We start from the raw sequence: 18,417 nt of genomic DNA on the forward strand, positions 1-18,417 counted from the left end.
TTGAATGAGATTTTGGTGATATAAGAAAAAGTATTAGTTTTGAACCAGTTCAGACCTTATACAAATTTGACCATTTAATAGCCTAGGCACCTATAAATTGATGGGAAAATAAATGTTCTACAAAGGAAAACTGACATACATTTTGGAATGTCAGTGTTAAGGGCCCGCGAATAGGATCTCGTCACAAGTCGGTTAACGGGGAAAACTTTTTGTTTTCCCTTGTTTCTCCCTTTTTTCGATGAACCTATCTTTAGCGCCTTAATGGTGATTTGTTAAAGAGATCACCAACTCTCCTCTATTTTTCTTGACTGAAATTCTAGATGGATTTATTGAATAACATCTACTCCTTAAATAGGAATTACAAGAATCCTTCTTAAGAAAACTTTCTAAAAAACATTAAGAGACTTTCTAAAAAGAGACTTTCTAAAAGCATTAGGAAACTTTCTAAAAGGAAACTTTCTAAAAGAAACATTAAGAAACTTTCTAAAAGACCTAGGAAATAATAATGCTACTGCCTAATTAATAGGAACACTGAATCTAGCTAAGAAATAAGATATGAACACTGAATCTAGATAAGATAAGATAGGAACACTAAATCTAACACCCATTACTGCTGTTGTCTGCGGTTGTATTCCTTTCCAACTAAAGCATCCACAATATTACTCCCCTCTTGGACTAAGAGCTTGTCCTCAAGCTCAAATTCAGGATAGGTGTCTTGAAACACAGTCAAAGGAATCCATGATAGGTGGAATGATTTTGCCGTCCTGGATCGGGTTCTAATGAAGAGGGTTCATCCTCATCTTCCTCTTGTTCCACTAGGAGGCAGAAAAGTTCGTGACAATTAAAACACTGTCCCCTCGCCCTGCATTCCGCCATCTCAGCCCTAGACAAGCGCTTAATAGGGGGTGCAACAACGCTGCTTTCCACACTGGATGCCAATCTGGAATTGTTGCTCATCTGTGGTTTCTATTCTTGGCTGACTGCTGAAGATGGAGCCATTCCGAGTGGTTTCGGGGCTGCCCATGTTGTTTGAGGCTGCCCTATACTGATACTTCTGCGGTTGAGTTGCAATTTGCATTCAAAAGTGCGAGCCAAATTCATAGCAGTAACCAGATTGGGGGGATTTTGCATCTCCACATTCACCCTCAAAGTTTCCGCTAACCCCACGGTGAACATGTCAACCTGTTGGTCTGGTCGTACTGAAGATGCTCTTGTAAGGAGGGTCTGAAACTAGCACTGATACTCAGCCACAGTTCCAGTCTGTTTGAGGTTGATTAGTTTGCCTAATGGATTGCTTGTTAATGGGGGCCTGAATCTGAGAAGGCAGTAGGATTTGAATTGGGTCCAACTGAGCCCAGGTTCTTCTTGCTCCAATATATAAAACCAGAGTTGCGCCTCCTCTATCATGTGGAATGCGGCTAAGCCTACCTTGTCCTGTCCTTTGTTAGTTGGTTGTGGAAGAACTGATCACATCTGTACAGCCATCCCAAAGGATCTCCAGTTCCATTATAGGAAGGAAATTACAGCCTGCTGTATTTGGGAACGATCGCGGTTCCCTGGGCAATGACCTGCTGCTCGTCGGACGATTCTGCCATGTCTGGTCGGCGGCCGTCTGTGGTTGCAGCCCCTTCTGAACTCTTTTCCTTGCTAGAAAAATATAACTCCATCAAGCGCCTCAATTCTCAGACATCGTCCTTGATCTCGCACACCTCCTTGCTGTTTTCCACGAGTTTGTGCTCCAGATCATGAACCCTAGTCTTCAATTGCTCAAAGTCACCCATGACGCCTTGCTCTAATACCAAATTGTTAAGGGCCCATGAATAGGATCTCGTCACAGGTTGGTTAATGGGGAAAACTTCTTGTTTTCCCTTGTTTCTCCCTTTTTTCGAAGAACCTATCTTTAGCGCCTTAATGGTGATTTATTAAAGAGATCACCAACTCTCCTCTATTCTTTCTTGACTGAAATTCTGGATGGATTTATTGAATAACATCTGCTCCTTAAATAGGAATTACAAGAGTCCTTCTTAAAGAAACTTTCTTAAAAAGAACTTTCTAAAAAACATTAAGAGGCTTTCTAAAAAGAGGCTTTCCAAAAACATTAGAAAACTTTCTAAAAGGAAACTTTCTAAAAGACCTAGGAAATAATAATGCTACTGCCTAATTAATAGGAACATTGAATCTAGCTAAGAGATAAGATATGAACACTGAATGTAGATAAGATAAGATAGGAACACTGAATCTAACGCCCATTACTGCTGCTGTCTGCGACTGTATTCATTTCCAACTAAAGCATCCACAATAATCAGCTATAAAAGGGAGCTTGGGGGATATTAAACTAAACAATAGAAAGAAGGGGAAAAAATGGTAAAGAGTGAGTGATCACATTAGTTGTATCTTTTTCTCCAAATTGGTCAGTATTGTAATTATCCAATCATTTGACTACTTGGCTCTGTTTTTCTTGCAAAAACTTTGTTGATATATTATTCTACTTTGGTAGTTTTGGTAGGAAAATAGATACTTTTTGTTATCTCCCTATCAACATGATTGGAATGTAAGTCATCCTGCACCCACATTGCCCTTGGACATCTTATCCACTATGTCATTAATTGGATACTCCTCTACTCCACTTCCTCAAGCTAATTGAAGACTGAAGTGGTATCCATGCTCTTTGCAATACAATTAATTCCACCCTATTTGGTTTGTCCATATACACTTACTCTTTCATTATTATTAATTATTAATTACTTTGAGCTAAGCCTCGTTCCTATTGTTCGATTTCATAGTCATTCTCACGAACACCTCTCAACTCTCACTTTCAACTCAAATTGTACCAGTCTTTGGCTACCTTTCTCTAACCAGCCTACTCAAATTGTAGTAATGATTATGACTCCCAAAAACCCTTCATCCCTTTTGATGAAGGAAGATTTGGCCCGACCTCGCAATCACTCCACGTGGAAAAAACGAATAGTTCGACACTTAAAACAGCGTACCCAGGGCACAAGCACCAAAGGGAAAAAACCAGTAGTCCGATCTCCCTTCGAGGAGTCCGAACTCCCTTCGAGGAGTCCGAACTCCCTACAAGGAGCCCGACCTCCCTACTAAGAACTCGAACTCCCTACGAGGAGCCCGAACTCTCCCTTGGGCCCCGAGCCACACAAAGCAGTGACCCGAACTGGCCCACCTCATGGCAGTTCGGGACACTCCCCTATCCGAACTCAAGACTTCACCTCGTTCACCACTCCAGCACTTCGCCTCCGAGACACCGAACTGAACAAACGTACCATACCTGACACCGAGGAGGTCCGTATCCAAGGGGCGGCGCATCTGACTGACTTGGGATCTGACACTTGACAGCCGCGCTTCAACGGTCACCTACCACCGCCACCTGCCACCATCATCGCCAGTCGCAGAGACGGCTCCGACAAAAGGAAGCAGTGGCGGTTCTGACCAGCAGCGGGGATGACACCCGAACTGGCAGAAGACCAGAGGTAACCGTACCCGACCTAACAGAAGCTTAGGAGTGAGTGCACGAGGTGGCTATAAAAGGCCCCCTACCCCCAAGAACAAGGTATGCAAACTTTGCGCTATCTGGCTTTATCTTGCCTTTGAAGGATTCTAACTTGAGCTTCGGAGCCTTTACACCGGGTTCCCCCTGGAGCTTCCTCATCTTCTTCGTTTCAGGTTCCCTGCAATTCCGTTCAGAGGCAAGGTCATTGACAACTAAGACCAGCCGAATTGCGCACCATCACCTTCCATTCTAAGTTTCTTTATCTCCCTCTCTGAAGTCTCACTCCCACCCATTCCATCGCTACAAATTGTTGGTAGCATGAAAATAACATTAGTTGTAGAACTTGAATGAACAATATAACAGAAGCAGTTGCACATGAGTATACAAGCGTACCCCAAAAGACAATTTATATAAATTAACGTGAATCAAATCCTGTCGTGCGATTCATGAAATCTACAATTCATGGGTTGAGGCAAAGAGCCTTTATTTGCAATTACAATGAGAATTAAACCGGATGGTTCCATAATCGTTTTAACCAACTTTCAGTAAAATGTTGAAAGAATCAACCATCTTTACGAGGGCATTGGGGCAAAAAAAAAAAAAACTCAAAAAAATTACAAAAGAATATGCACAAGTTAACAAAAAGAAACTCTTGACAGAGAAAAGTTAGACGAGATCAAGAGCCACTAGTAGGAAAATCCAATTTCTCATTAAAATCATGACTTAAAATGTCAGCACAAACTTCAAAGGTCCCTCACGTCTGCCTTCACCGTGGCCGTCGTATTTTCTTGCCAACTGCCAACAAAACATACAACTGAACGCCCCGGCTGATCCCCTCTTGTTTTCAAATTCAACTTACCTTTATTTTTTTTTTTCATATTTTATTGGGTGGGTGCAAGAAAGGGCTGCAACCATGACCACAGCAGATGTGAATTCAATAAATTATGTCTTTGGCATGATGTAGTCCACTCATCTACCAAGCATCGCAAGAAAAGCATTCAAAAGTGTCACCTATGTTTGACATTAGATAATCCAATAAATCTGAGATTGGATCATTCGTCCTGGGCATTTGGATTTAGGAAGACAGATGGAACGAGAGATTTCAAAATAATACTTTGATTAATCGAGATTTTAGGGGACGGGGACGACTGCAAGGACTTAAAACCCAGGAAGTACCATGCTCCATTCATCAGTGCAGTACGAAGCACCAAATCAATCGGCAACATAAACAGTAATTCAGTAAACCCCAGATGACATTCAAACAACACCGTCCCCTAGTGTGAAATTCAAGACAAACTTCTACAGTTCTACGATGCTGATGTGACAACTTTCATATACAACAACAGCAGCAAAAAATGCTGCAAAGCCAAGCACCTTAATTCATAAACAGTCATTACAGACCAAAACCCCTACCAACAGCACAATCTAGAAAACTCTGCAAACTGGTACTCGTTGAGACAGTTAGACAAATGATCAAACTTTTATTGAAGAAATAGCTACCAGTTGATTGACACCATCGGTCAATCACACTGAGGATTTGCACTTTTATCAGTTTGAAGATACCCAAACTAGCATGAAACACAAAGTATTTACAAGTAAACAACGGTTGCAGTTTCAGACATTTGTATAACCAAGCGTCTGTAAATGATGCAAGCAACAACAATCAAAACTAAGCCACAGGAGGCCTGAGAACATGGTCTTGAGATGTGTCAAGAACAGCTGGGGGTATCCATTGCCACATCGGGAAGCCACCAAAGCTAGGGTAGGTCATCAATTTATTTGCTCCAGCTTGATATGTTGCAGGAACTGGCGGAACAAAACCCGTAGGCATAATGCTCATGGTTTTGAGCTGTTGCTCCATCCTTTCTTTATCTGCCTTCAGTAGGAGCTTCTCTTCACGAAGTTCATTTTTCTCTGCCTGCAAATATAGAGAAAAAGGAAAATGAATAAACAGCTCTCAGAGAAATGCCTGGAAGTGACGTAAAAGTAATACCGAGTGGAAGTTATATTGCCCCTAACCCAAAAGACATTAGAATCTTATACTGTTAAAAGTAATATTAAAATAATTAACACTTATTGGAATGAAAGTTTACATTATTTACCTTACATTATTAAAATAATTAACACCGAAGGTGCGGTTTTAGGCATTACTTTTCTCATACTCATTCAACATCTTACATGTAATAGACTCCATACGATTAATACATTTTTCTAAAGCACTAGAACAGTTCAAAGTGTTGGCAAATACATGCCATACAGTACTGATGATCAATATCTACTATGGATTCCAATACCCATATCAATGTTGAGCCAGGGCCAACCTTTTTTCTTTTTCTTTTTGTAATTTCTAATTTATTTATTTATTTGGAAGGACTTGAATGACAAACAGACATCATGTAAAGGGAAGGGGTGACAAGGGCACAATCCTTGTGAAAAGACAAGGTAGCCTATTAAAAGTTAGTGCATAGGGTGTTTCTTGGTTTACATTGAATCAATTTGTTTCATTCACTTGGGGGCATGTTTTTCAAAAATGGTGTATGCCCTAATTACCACTCCAGAAGCAGTATCTCTTTTGAAAAGGAACTGCTGGGATACAATCATGTTGTACATATTGCAGTATCTTTTTTTGTATGTTAATTACATAAAAAAAAGGTATACCCATCTCCAAAAAAAACACTATAAGGAACTTCCCTAAAGTCCTGTGCACCCCCACTCGAGTAAAATCTGCCCCAAAGAATTTCAACAAAAGAGTCCTCCCTTGGTGATATTGTCAAAGACACAAGGATACCTTACAGTCCAGATGGTCCACACTAACACCAGTGGAATTGCTCCCCACACAATCTTCCCTTTCTATTGAGGCCTTTCAGATGCTAGCTCCATAAAAATGCCACCACATTTTCTGGAAAACAAACTCACTCTCTAAAAATGCCCAAAATCATGACCCACAGGCCACAGCCTCCTAGCCAATTTACAATGCAGAAACAAGTGATCCACAGTTTCTGTGTCTTCATTACACATGATGCACAAAGTGCTGCTCACTGTCATACCTCTCTTCACCTAATTATCCACTGTCAGGCATTTGTTTAGGACTGATGTCCACATTAAAAATGCAACCTTTGTAGGTATAACAGTATTCCAGACTTGAGAGCTAGGGAAGGTACCTCTGCCAGTATGAGCCAACCTGTTACAGAAAGATTTGACTTGAGAAAAAAACCCTCTTTATCCCGAAACCCAAACCCTCCTTTCTGCCTTGTTTCCATCAGGTGTAACAGCATAAATCTTCTGCATCAAATCCACCAAAGACTCACCTCCCAATGATTAAAGATTCTCCTAAATGTGGGGTATCAAGCCCCTGATTCCCTGTGATGTATGAGTACATCTGCAATGAGAGCCTCCTTGTTCTGGGCCAGCCCAAACAGCTAAGGGTAATAACTCCAATGGCTGCTCAAAACACCAAGGATCAATCCAAAGTCTCACCCTACCTCCATTACCCACTTCATATTTGATTCCCCTTGTGAAATTCGAGTAATGTTTCTGTAAACCCTTCCACAGGGCACAGCCATAAGAGGTGCTTACGATACCTAGATCCCAGTCCATGTCATCTTCAAGCAGATTTGTCTCCAGAGACTGTTCCTCATTGTATCTCCAAAACCACTTGCCCAAGAGGACCAAACTAAAAGATTTTAATTTCCTAACACCCAAACCACCATTTGTTCTAGGACTGCAAAATTTGTCCCAGTTTACCAGATGTGTCTTAAATTCCTCTTTCCACCCTTGCCATAAGAAATCTTTCATCCTTGTTTCCATCAAAGTAGGGGTGTCAATGAACCGATTTCGGGTTGGACACCATCCAAATCGGAAGTGATATGGACGGACTGGACGGTCCTAAAAATGATATGGATGCGGACCGGTCTGAACATGAATAGTCGATTCATAGAATGGACCGAAAGTGGACAAAGCCACTAGTTCGAATGGTCCATTCAATGTTCATTTTCATTTGAACTTTGAAGCATCACGTGTGGAAGCTTTCGAAGGCTAGGGTTCAGCACCTCTGTGCCTCCATCGCTCCATCCTCAGTCTCGCCGGCAGATGGCGGTATTTCATTTGATCACCTGATTTTGTTATTTCACCATGCCTGATGCCATGTCCTCTCTCTCTCTCTCTCTCTCTCTCTCTCTCCTACATTTGAGCCAGTCACTTGCAGGAAGTATACTTTGTTCCGGTGGAGGGGAAGGCCCCATCCTTCCCGAGAAAGGATTATCCAAAGCCATTAATCTTCCACAACGGACGGGCGGTGGCAAGGCCTACACCATTAAACGTGTTGGCAGTGCTACTATGGGTACCTATGGGAGTCAATCTAGCCAAATGCATAATTCAGTTAAAAGAATGATAGATTTATTCAGATTTTTTCTTTTATTTTCTTTTTCTGTTTTAGAAAGCCAAATGCATGCTTCATTGTATAGACACTCATGATATGAAAAACGGGAGTTTCCAAAGGGAAATGTTTTTTATTTATTTTTTCCTTCTGTTTGTTCAGTTCAGTATGTACTGACAGCTACGTTGAGAGGGATTTATGGAGATCTATTATCTCCTAGTAAATAGGGATATATATTGTATGATATGCACTGATACATTGTGATATTTTGAACATTTGTCCAACTGTATTCACAGTTATCTAATGACCCTGTACATGTATTTAAATATTGTTTGGGATTACCAGGTTTTGATCATTTGGGTTAGGCTTTCTATTTCTTTTAGGACAATAAATTAGGTTGGATATGTAATTGAAAAACCCACTTCACTGATTAGACCATGAACAATAAATTTGTTTTTTAACATACCTAACAAAAAAAATATCATCACTGATTAGATTTTAAGTTTCTTTTGCCTAAAATAATTGGTTTTCCTGTCTATATTCTGGCCTTTGATGCCTATACTTTCAGATGTTAAATTTTTTTTTTCAATTTGGGCTTTTTACTCTTTCATTTTAAGTGAAGTCTATGCATATGATGTCTTACACTTGATCTCTAAGGTAAGTTCATGTGTTGAAAAGTACATAGAATAGAAAAAAGCTCTGAAGGGTTGCTCTCATTAGAGAGCCTGTGGAAGTAGATATCAGCCATGTGATGGTATATGAGGGATTGGCTGCAGTGGACTACTGCTCTATGTCAAATTCTACAAGCCAGAGTTATAAAAGACATGAAAAGATATTAATGGGAGTTTGGAGACCATACAAACGCAGGTAAAAATCACTAAAGCACCCTGCACAAATATGCTCCCTAACATGGAGGAACATTTTACTTGTTTTTTCTGTTTTTCCCTTTGACCAATTGCAGAGCACATTTTTGTTTTTGTTGTATCTTAAGACCTGTTATCTGGGGTGTTTAAATAAAAGTTAACCCCACCTTACTTTGATATTTCAGATAGAATTGACTGAATCTTCATCACCCGCTTCACTGTCACTGCTACTGCTACTGCTCCCACTCCCACTCCCACTCTCACTGTTGTTCTCACTGCTCCCACTTGAACTTGAAGTCTATTCATCTCTTTCTTCAGCATTCACCTGAGCCCTCAAGGCCTCTGCGGCATTAGGGCCCTTTCCTGCCTCATCATCACTGACATTGAGGGTTGGAATCTCTAAAGGTAATTCCCCAGACAAATTGTTCTGATAGACAGAGAGATATTTGAGGGTTGGAATCTCTCCAGTCAATCTGTTTGTAAACAACGCAAGTTCCTCTAATTTACTCAAAGATCCCAACTCACTTGGAATTTTGCCTTCGAGTTGGTTTTTCTGCAAGAGTAATTCCTTCAAGGAACTACAGGTCCCAATCTCTGGTGGAATTACCGCTGACAAAGAGTTCTCATTGAGGTAAAGTAGCTCCAATTTAGTTAGTAATCCAAAGGAAGAGGGGATTTGACCTGTTAATTTATTACCCAGAGCTGCCAAGAATATTAAGCCACTGCAATTGCCCAAGCCTGATGGTATTTCTCCATTAAATTGATTGTAAGTCAAGACCAACTCCTGCAAATTCCTACAACTACCTGAACCCCCCAACTTTATCTTGCCCTCAAGTCTATTCGAACTGACATCCAAGTAAGCAAGGAACTGAAGATTGTTTAGGCTCTTAGGCAAAACTCCAACTAACTGGTTCTCAGTAAGATATAGTTCTTCCAATTTAGTACAATTCCCAATAGATTCTGGTATCATCCCTGATAATTGATTACTATAGAGCCACAGAGATGAGAAGGTTTACTGAGACGTTAATGGTAGTGACCCACAACTGAACCGGCAGATGATGTAGTAAACTACTTGTGTGAAATGAAATCATATCCTTTTATGTTGACTATTAATGGCTTTCAGATGACGTTAATGGCTTTCAAATCAGATCAGATGACGCAGTAAACTGCTTGTGTGAAATGAAATCATATCCTTTTATGCTGATTTTTAAGTAGGGAAAACATTTTATGAGGAAAACATTTAATTTGGACTGGATTGGGTCCAATCCGGTCCATTTGCATTTCAATTGGACTGGACTGGATCCGGTTTGCATGGGGTTTGGACCGGATTTGGTCCAGTCCATTTGTAAATGGACCAATGTTGGACTGGACCGGATTGGACCAAATCCAGTCCAATTGACAGCCCTACATCAAAGCTACCATACTAGTCAGTATTGGAAAAGGAGATAACATGTAAGTTGGGAGTTAGCACATAACACTTTTGACAAGGGTTACCTTACCACCCTTTGTTTCATAAATGTTACTTTACCACCCTTTAATAAGTATTTAACTTTCCAAGCCAATGTCCAGTCAAGCCTCTACATTACAGGTTTCCAAACTGCCTTTGAAGTACCTCTCCCCAAGGAGCCCCAAGTATTATATAAGCAGCTTCCCAGCCAATCTCCAGAAGTAGCTTAGAGTGGTATGGAGACATTTCAGAATAGGAAATATGATTTTGGTAGGCTAATGGACTACACTCCATCCCAACCCTGGTGGCAAAAGGATTTGATCCCAAGTCACTTGCTCCAACTAGCCAGAAACTTTACCAACTGAGCTGCCATCAGTTGGTCACATGGCTTCTTGTTATGTTTTGATGAATTAACCTTGAATAATGTGTGAATCGACAAGTTAACATCTTGAAGGTCGTGGCTTGTATCTTTACAGTTTAAACAGTTTAACCTATGCAAGACATGAATCTACAACACTACAACCTTCATGTTAATTGTGAGATGCTCTAACCAATTGCGCTAATAAATTTTTCCAAACATTTTATTTCTTTCAGAATTTAGATTTTCATATTCTTACCTTGCCTAAAGCCATTGCTTCAGGCATCTCTGACTTCAAAAACATCCATATCACCTAGGGGTTGGACCCTAGGAAATCTCCAGGCTTGGACCTAGGTTTTCTTTGCAGGCCTGGTCTAGCCCGCAATACATTCATCTATATATATATATATATAATTCCGGGTAAAAGACTTAAACATCCCTTGAGGTTTCTCATAAATATTAAATCCTCTCCTTTTGAAAATGGACCAAGACCTCCACCGACAGAGTTGTCTAACAGAGTCATAAAAGGTCTCCTTTACTCTTGTTTGTGTTCTCACAAACTTGTTCTCATGGCAATGGCATCCAAGCAACAACACTGGCATGGAAACTCAGAAATGGCATGTCTGCACCTCTCTCCAATAACACTAAGCTAGACAGAATTTCTCGCCCTATTTACTTGTGGGGGGATTCACAAAGAGAAGAAATCGAAATAAAAGCCAGAAAAGAAGCTCATATCAAGTTGCAGATTGATCTTGTGCACATAGAATTGGACAAAGAGATTACTGGTCTCTGTAGATAGATTAGATAGATGAAAGATGTGTTTGATTTCTCCTTGAGAACACTCTCAAGATGGTGAATATGCTTAAGCTTAAGTCTTTCTTCCCCAACTAGGAAGTTTACAACCCATTGTTGTAGTAGTAGCAGTAGCACCAGCAATTGTCTTGGTAGTCGTAGCTGTAGGGAGACCGACTGGAAGCCATTAGGCATGGTTAACCCTTTTGGTTTGAAATCTGGTGTAACAATGAAAATATGTACCAAGGAAAGAGCAGGTCAAATATTTTAATGTATTGAAAGCGTTAAGTTTGGAAATAAGAGTTCAAGATACTTTTTTGTTGGTTTCATTGAAGAAATCTCTCTCTCTCTCTCTCTCTCAGCTTGAGAAGGAGTTATTTTAGTGTTATTGGATGTTTTACAGTTCTCAGAAAACAATCCTAATTCTTAGGTTGATCTGTTTTTGGTTATTATACCTCTCACAGTCCCACTGATTTTCATGCGTTGGTCTGTTTGTTTATTAATTTCAATCCATCTTTGTTTCACATGATGTTGGTCTTCCTGAACAGATAATGGAACTTGATACCTCACTGCCAATGCATACAAACAAGTTCTTATACTGTAGTTTTTAGCAGTGTTCAGAGAACAGGACCGGGCATAGAACCGGAGAAGGGAGAGGTTCACGTGTCAGAGGTTTGACCCCGGTCAAACCAGAGGTCAAACCGTGATAACATGGCATATGCATATATATACTACGGGTCATATAAATACTATATATAATATATTTTACAACTTTTAATGTAGTTAAATATGGTGGACAGATGGTAAACTTCTTAATTTTTAAAACAAATGACTAGGGTTCAAGCCTTTTAACTTACATTTTCTTTAAAGTGCGTGCATAATAATGTAATATGTATAATAAATAGTCATTAATTAGCATAAGAGGTGGATTACTGGTAATTAAGTAATTTGTGAAAATAAGAGGTCTTGAGTTCAAATCTTGTTAACATTTTAAAATTTCACTTATGTATGAACCTAGGTGGTTTCATGAAACCGGGACCAGTTCACCTGTTTTCCAGTTCAACCGGCCGGTCAGACGGTTTTCAGCGGGGTTTGAGCAAGTCTGGTTATTGGGGCATGACTGAACCGGTCAGGGCCCCATGTCACAGTTCAACCGGCCGGTCTGGTCTGGTTTTCTAAACACTGGTTTTTAGTGATCTTCATCTATATTTATAGAGGTAAACTGTACAAGAAATCCAAAGCTTATACGGCTTTTGATGCCAGCAGAAGTGTGCTCTGAGTTCAGCCATAACATTGAGATTTCATTGTTTGCACACAGACAGCATTTTGTGGCACCAGAAAACAGAGATAGACAACTTCACATTCACTGGACAACATTTTTATCTCAGCCCACCAAAAACAGAGTTCAGACAACTTGGCAGCCATAGCGCAAGTGATGGTACGACTACATTCTGTAACCTCGGATAAGCTGATTCTCATCATCAAATTAATTTTTCTCCTTTATTTTTATTTTCATTTTTAACTATGATTCCTTTACAACCATGGTTGGACAAGGTTTGCCCATGGTAGATACAACCTTCCACAACACTGCAGGATTAGCCAAGGGCCAGGCAGCAGTGGTCCAAAATGGGGCCAACTTGTCCACTTTCTGCAGTTGTAGCTTCGAAGGGTATCGAGATACCTTGTATATGCATTCACTTGAGCAAACAGTGGATTTCATATTTGGAAATGCACCTGTTTTGTTCTAGAATGGAGAGCCTAGGAAGGACCAAGGAAATATCAACACTGCTCAAGGTCAAACCAACCCAAACCATAAAGGGGCAAATTTGGGTTTAAAAAAAATCAGCCACGTGTGATGTCACATACAAATGGATATTGATAGATTGTCAACAGATGGGAGGTCTTTGTCTGATGACGTCACCCACAAGGGAGGTCTTAGTCCTTTTTGAAAAGAGAGAAGTTCTAATATTTAGGAGAAACATCAAGGGAAGTTTAAAGTCTTTTACCCTGTATTTTTATATTATATAAAGTATAACATTTATATAGTGCCAATGCTTGCCTTAGTTTCTGTTCAGGCTATAAAAGTAAAATCAGAGTTTTTTAATAGCATCATATCATATAAGGTTAATACTCACAATCAATGATTAAGACATTTCAATAACTACAGTAAAAAAATTCAAAATCTAAATGTCTTTTCATCTTTTTCAAAACTATGTCTTTTTTTTTGTGCTGAAAAAAAAAGTCATAAACTTCAAATAAGGGCTGGCCCAGGCCCAAACTAGAGCCCTTAGGTGCTAAGCCCAGCCAGGCCCAGCTGATGATAACCCCTAGTTCCAGGCCTATGACTTTAAATATTTCTTGAGAAAAGATAGGTATAGATATTTCATTAAAGACAAAAGACCCTGTACAACAAGAAGATATACAAAGGGAAACCAAAAACCTTACAAAGCCACTATCCCTTGACTTTTTACCAAAAAAAAAAAAAATCCAGAATCGAAAAAAAAAATAACCAAGATTTCATACTTTAAAGTATCTATGAATACTCAGCCACAAAAGTAATTTTCCAACTATTTTTTAAAACACTGTATCAGCAGAACAAAGTTGATAGACATATAACATATGTTTAATTTTTAGGTTATACATTAACATAACATAAAATATTATATATAGTATACAGTATTTATATATATATATATATATGTAATTTAAAATATAACATAAAATAACACATATACATAAGTATACATAATAAATATAAATATGTGCTATCCGGTCCTAAAGTATTGGGCCCAGGCCCAGCCCAGAAATTTCTGGAGCGGGCTATAAATGATCACCCCTACTTTCACTCCTTTATGTTCTCTCACATCTTATGAGTATTAGGTTTTACTTGCACTTTTCTACAAGACTGCAACCAGTTACACATGTCTGGTTGTTAATGAGGGTGCAAGACTTTAATATCTTATTGTTATTGCATTGTTTTTATAAGTTATAACATTTTATTTCAACTACTATTATTATTATTTTAACTATTATTATTTTATAACATTTTATTGTCATTATTATTATAGTATAAAGTCAATGCTTGTTGTGCATATGGTACCTGTCCAAATGTATTGAAGCACACGGGATATCAATAGCCTATATGATGTTGAGTATCTGGAGGTGCAAATTTTTACCTTTAAGTTCTTTATGTCTTCCTGAAGCTTCTCATTTGCATCTTTAAGCTCCTGAGCTTCTGTTCTTAGCTGGTTCAGAACACGAATAGCATCACCAAGTATGGCAGATTTGTCAGTCTTAGCAGGTCTCCCAGGCTCCAAAATTGAGGTCAAATCTGAAAACCTGAAAAGCAGACAGATATTCCATTACGGAACTTTCATCTTATGGTACCATGATTTCAAATAGATAGATGAACTTGGAAGACCTCCATAAAGATGAGACTGTTGTTGTAATTAATGAACTGTGCTAATGGCCCCAATCCTCCAAGGAAAAAATAGATGAATGTTCAGGATACAGTTGAGTTAACATTTCATTCTTCAGGAAGAGTGACATCATGTTTCTAGGCACATGGAACCTAAGCAGTAAAAGGTAGCACCTACCAAATATACTGTTCTCGGAATCTTAAGCATAGTTTACATTCATAAGGAAGAACCATGATCAGAAGGAGAAGGGGTGGAAGTTGCTCAAACAACAGTTTACATATACAGATATACTGATGAGAAATGAAATCAATCATCATCTGTATCAACTTTGTCCTAAGTAGGAAGAGTCAAATATATAAAATCATGTTCTTCCATTCTCCTCTGTCTAGGACCATATCTTGGAAATACGAAATGCAATATCTTTTCACACTATTACATAAAATGTTTAAGCTTTGACGTCTGAATGCTAAAACTCTAATGGATGGATTCAGAAGAAGAACCATATTAAAAATAAGATGCATACATGTCATTCATCCTGTCCCTACGCATTTTCTCACGACAAGCTTTGGATCCTGGTCCACTGCATGACTCATTGCGTCCCCTGCATATTATTACCAAGTAAGTCATTTTCATGAAAATGTAGAATCATAGAAAGCATAAAATTAACATCAGCAACATCTGGTAATGAAAAAAAAAACAAAAGCAAAATGTCCACACAAACATCAAGAAAAACAAATAAAATCCAAGTGTGAACAAAAGCAACTTTCCAAGGTAGCAATCAATGGATCACAAAGTTGCCTTACTGCTAAACTGCTCAGATTTTGTTAATTTACAGAACATTGTCCAAAAGAATGAAAGGACCTTTAAGATGGAGCAAGTAAACATCAAATCCTTACACAACTATTCGGAAGTTTCTCTCCCCATTCTGGAATGTAGCAACCAAAGTTGGCATTCTAAAGGTATACAAATGTTTGGTTATTTACTTGACCACCAAAAGACAAAAGAAAAATCTCCAAAATAGCTTTTTTTATTTCAGATTCTGCATTGCACTAAGTTTGGGGCTTAATCCCAACTTACTTACCAAAGGAATAGGTAATGTAGTACTATTTTAAGATAAAATTTACAGGTTATTTAACACAAAAATGGCCATTTTCTATTTTTTAAGTGAATCAAATTAAACCAAATTCACATTATCCTAAAACATCCCTAGAAATGATTGATATCATGTCTGTTCTTCAATTTCAGCATGGATCAATATTTTCATCTGAATATCACAAACAAAGTGTGCTTTTGAGTAGGGAAACAAGTACAAGATAATACCCATTGCTAACTTACAACACCGTTCATAACAGGTGAACCCCAAGGGATATTGTTGTATATTGAAAGATAAGCTGTACGTGAATGGTTCAACGAAAAGTACCCATAAGTCCCATGTAATATATGATACTTGACCATAGCCATATCTAAGTTCAGTCATGTAACAAACTAACGACTAGAGCAGGTTCAGAAGCAAATGCCAGCTAGTTCATCTGGTAATGTCAGTGGATGTAGATCCTGCTGACTTGAGATCATATTCCCAGGCTACCCTCCCCAAACCAAGGTTCAAAATTTTGTATCGTATCAGAGCCTTCCCGATATGCCCCTACAGGGGGTGCTTCGGGTCGGCGAGTGGTTCAGGGGTAGACCGGCCCCTCTGAACCAGATTCAAAAAGTAATAATAAAAACAAAGAAAACAGTACTGATACAGGCCTATACGCCCTACCGGCATATCGCCCTGTATCGATATTTTGAACCTTGCCCCAAACCAGAAAATTCCCTAGAAAAAAATAGAAAAATAAAGCAAAATAAAACTAGACCGGGTTCTGAAATATTTACAGGGAGAAAACTATTGCACTCCTATTTCTTATACACTGTAGTTTATTTATTTTTTTTTTTGTGATCATTGACAAAGGAATTTATTGACAAACATAACTACCCACCATTCAAAAGAAAGGTTCAGAGAAGATTTATTGTTTCCATTTTTTTATCAGTGATTTATTGTTTTCAATTATAATATATGAAAAAAAAAATGGTATCATATAAAGATCTAGAACAAATAGATTATAAAACATACCTCTTTCTTGTGCATGCTTTTTCTTGGAGAATGGACTCGATAGGTGAAACATCAAAATCCAAGCAGCAGCTGCAAAGAGAGGTTTGAGAACAGTAATCAATAATCCATTGATTTTCATATTCTAAAAATTCATTCACCAATCTTGAGTAAGTAATTGCAGTAATTATAGACGAGGATTTTTCAGACCAGCACCAATCTACAGACATTTTGAGTTTAGAATTCTCGCTAACACAATTCAGTTAGATCAGGTCGTTAGCTTCTTCCCCCAATGCCATTGAAGAATAGACTTGATATATTTTGCATTACTAAGATAGCTTTAACTTTCCTAACTATATTCCAACTCACGCATTTCATAAACCCTATCCTTTTATGATTGTTTTTATATGTTCCAAAATTTCAGTTCACATATTTGTACCAGCAACCAGAACTTCTTTGCTTTCCACACAATAGCACAAAAATGGAGATCAGTAGAAGAACAAGTCCTCAAATCAAACAGCAGCAAACACAAAAGTATATTTGACAGAAACACTTCTGCATTGAAATCCTAAAACTTGAAGATCAAAAACCAGGAACCTAAGATAACCACTTTAATCCAAGAAATGCATGTAATCAGAAATTACAATGAGAACATATAATATGAGACAAGGAACAAGATTAAAAAGAAAAGTCTGAGAAAAACATACTCCTGATTGTTCCAATAGAAATCGGTAGATGTTCCGTCTTCGATTATACTATAATCGAGAAGATTCCAACTACTGTCCTGGAATGAATCCATTACTTGCGATTCGAAAACCAAAACAAGTAAAAAATATCTGAATAAAAATATCAAGAAGAAAGAAACAAGGCGTTTCAGAAACCCTAAAAATCTGAATCGAATTCTGGCGCCTCGGCCTTGTCCATTGGCACTTGGCAGTCGATCAGAAGCGAGAAGCCCAGAGAGGGTAAATTACGGTTGCATTTGAAACCTTCCACACAGGATCTATGAGAACTGAAAAGACAATTCTACCCCCAAAAAGAATGAGCTTCCCTCGTCAATAAAAAGTGCTAACTGCTAAAAAGCTTCTTCCGTTGGAAAAGGGCAGTTGGTGAAAATATCTGAAGCCATCTGTGTGTGTTGTAAGTGTAATAAATGAAAGATGGTTGCCAGCTGCTAATTAGACGGGTCAGTTAATTAGACCGATAGGTATGTTAACGGGTCAGGATTGGTACATTTTCCCTTATAAAAATTATTTGTGTATAAAAATAATTTTGATGTGTCATATTTATATTTTGTTTAATATAATATTATATCCTGCTTTTTTTTGTAAAATGTATGTATTTTTTTCATTTTTTATATTTCGACATTTTATTAATTTTTATTACTTATTTATGACACTAAATGTTAAATTTAACCCAAAAGTTGAACTATTGATTTTTTCCAAATAATAAAATAATTTCAGTTTTGGTTAGTTTTGAATAATGCATTTCATTTTCATTATCAATAAAAATAATTCTTATTTATTATAATTTTTTTTAATTTGATTAACAAAAATATCATAAATG

General features: G+C 38.2%; 1 protein-coding gene across 1 annotated transcript; it reads right to left on the reverse strand.

The window, feature by feature from the left end:
• Positions 1-4,843: 4,843 nt before the first annotated feature.
• Positions 4,844-17,874, reverse strand: LOC104600852 (transcription factor bHLH104-like). The gene is made up of 5 exons (XM_010263996.3): positions 17,559-17,874; positions 16,876-16,944; positions 15,286-15,363; positions 14,520-14,682; positions 4,844-5,426 (listed from the first exon to the last, which is right to left on the reverse strand). Exons 1-5 carry the CDS (start codon positions 17,648-17,650, stop codon positions 5,178-5,180), a joined length of 651 nt encoding a protein of 216 aa, XP_010262298.1. The 5' UTR covers positions 17,651-17,874; the 3' UTR covers positions 4,844-5,177.
• Between the last annotated feature and the right edge of the window lie 543 nt (positions 17,875-18,417).

Source organism: Nelumbo nucifera, chromosome 3, assembly GCF_055504915.1.
Source record: "Nelumbo nucifera cultivar China Antique chromosome 3, China Antique-T2T, whole genome shotgun sequence".
Taxonomy (NCBI): Eukaryota; Viridiplantae; Streptophyta; class Magnoliopsida; order Proteales; family Nelumbonaceae; genus Nelumbo; species Nelumbo nucifera.

Excerpts from the sequence above, each read along its gene's own strand:
- LOC104600852 (XM_010263996.3), bottom strand. The coding sequence starts at position 17,650 with ATGGATTCATTCCAGGACAGTAGTTGGAATCTTCTCGATTATAGTATA. Across the intron at positions 16,945-17,558 it reads TTCTATTGGAACAATCAGGA|CTGCTGCTTGGATTTTGATG; the intron begins GTATGTTTTTCT and ends CTCTCTTTGCAG. Across the intron at positions 5,427-14,519 it reads AAGACATAAAGAACTTAAAG|GCAGAGAAAAATGAACTTCG; the intron begins GTAAAAATTTGC and ends CTATATTTGCAG.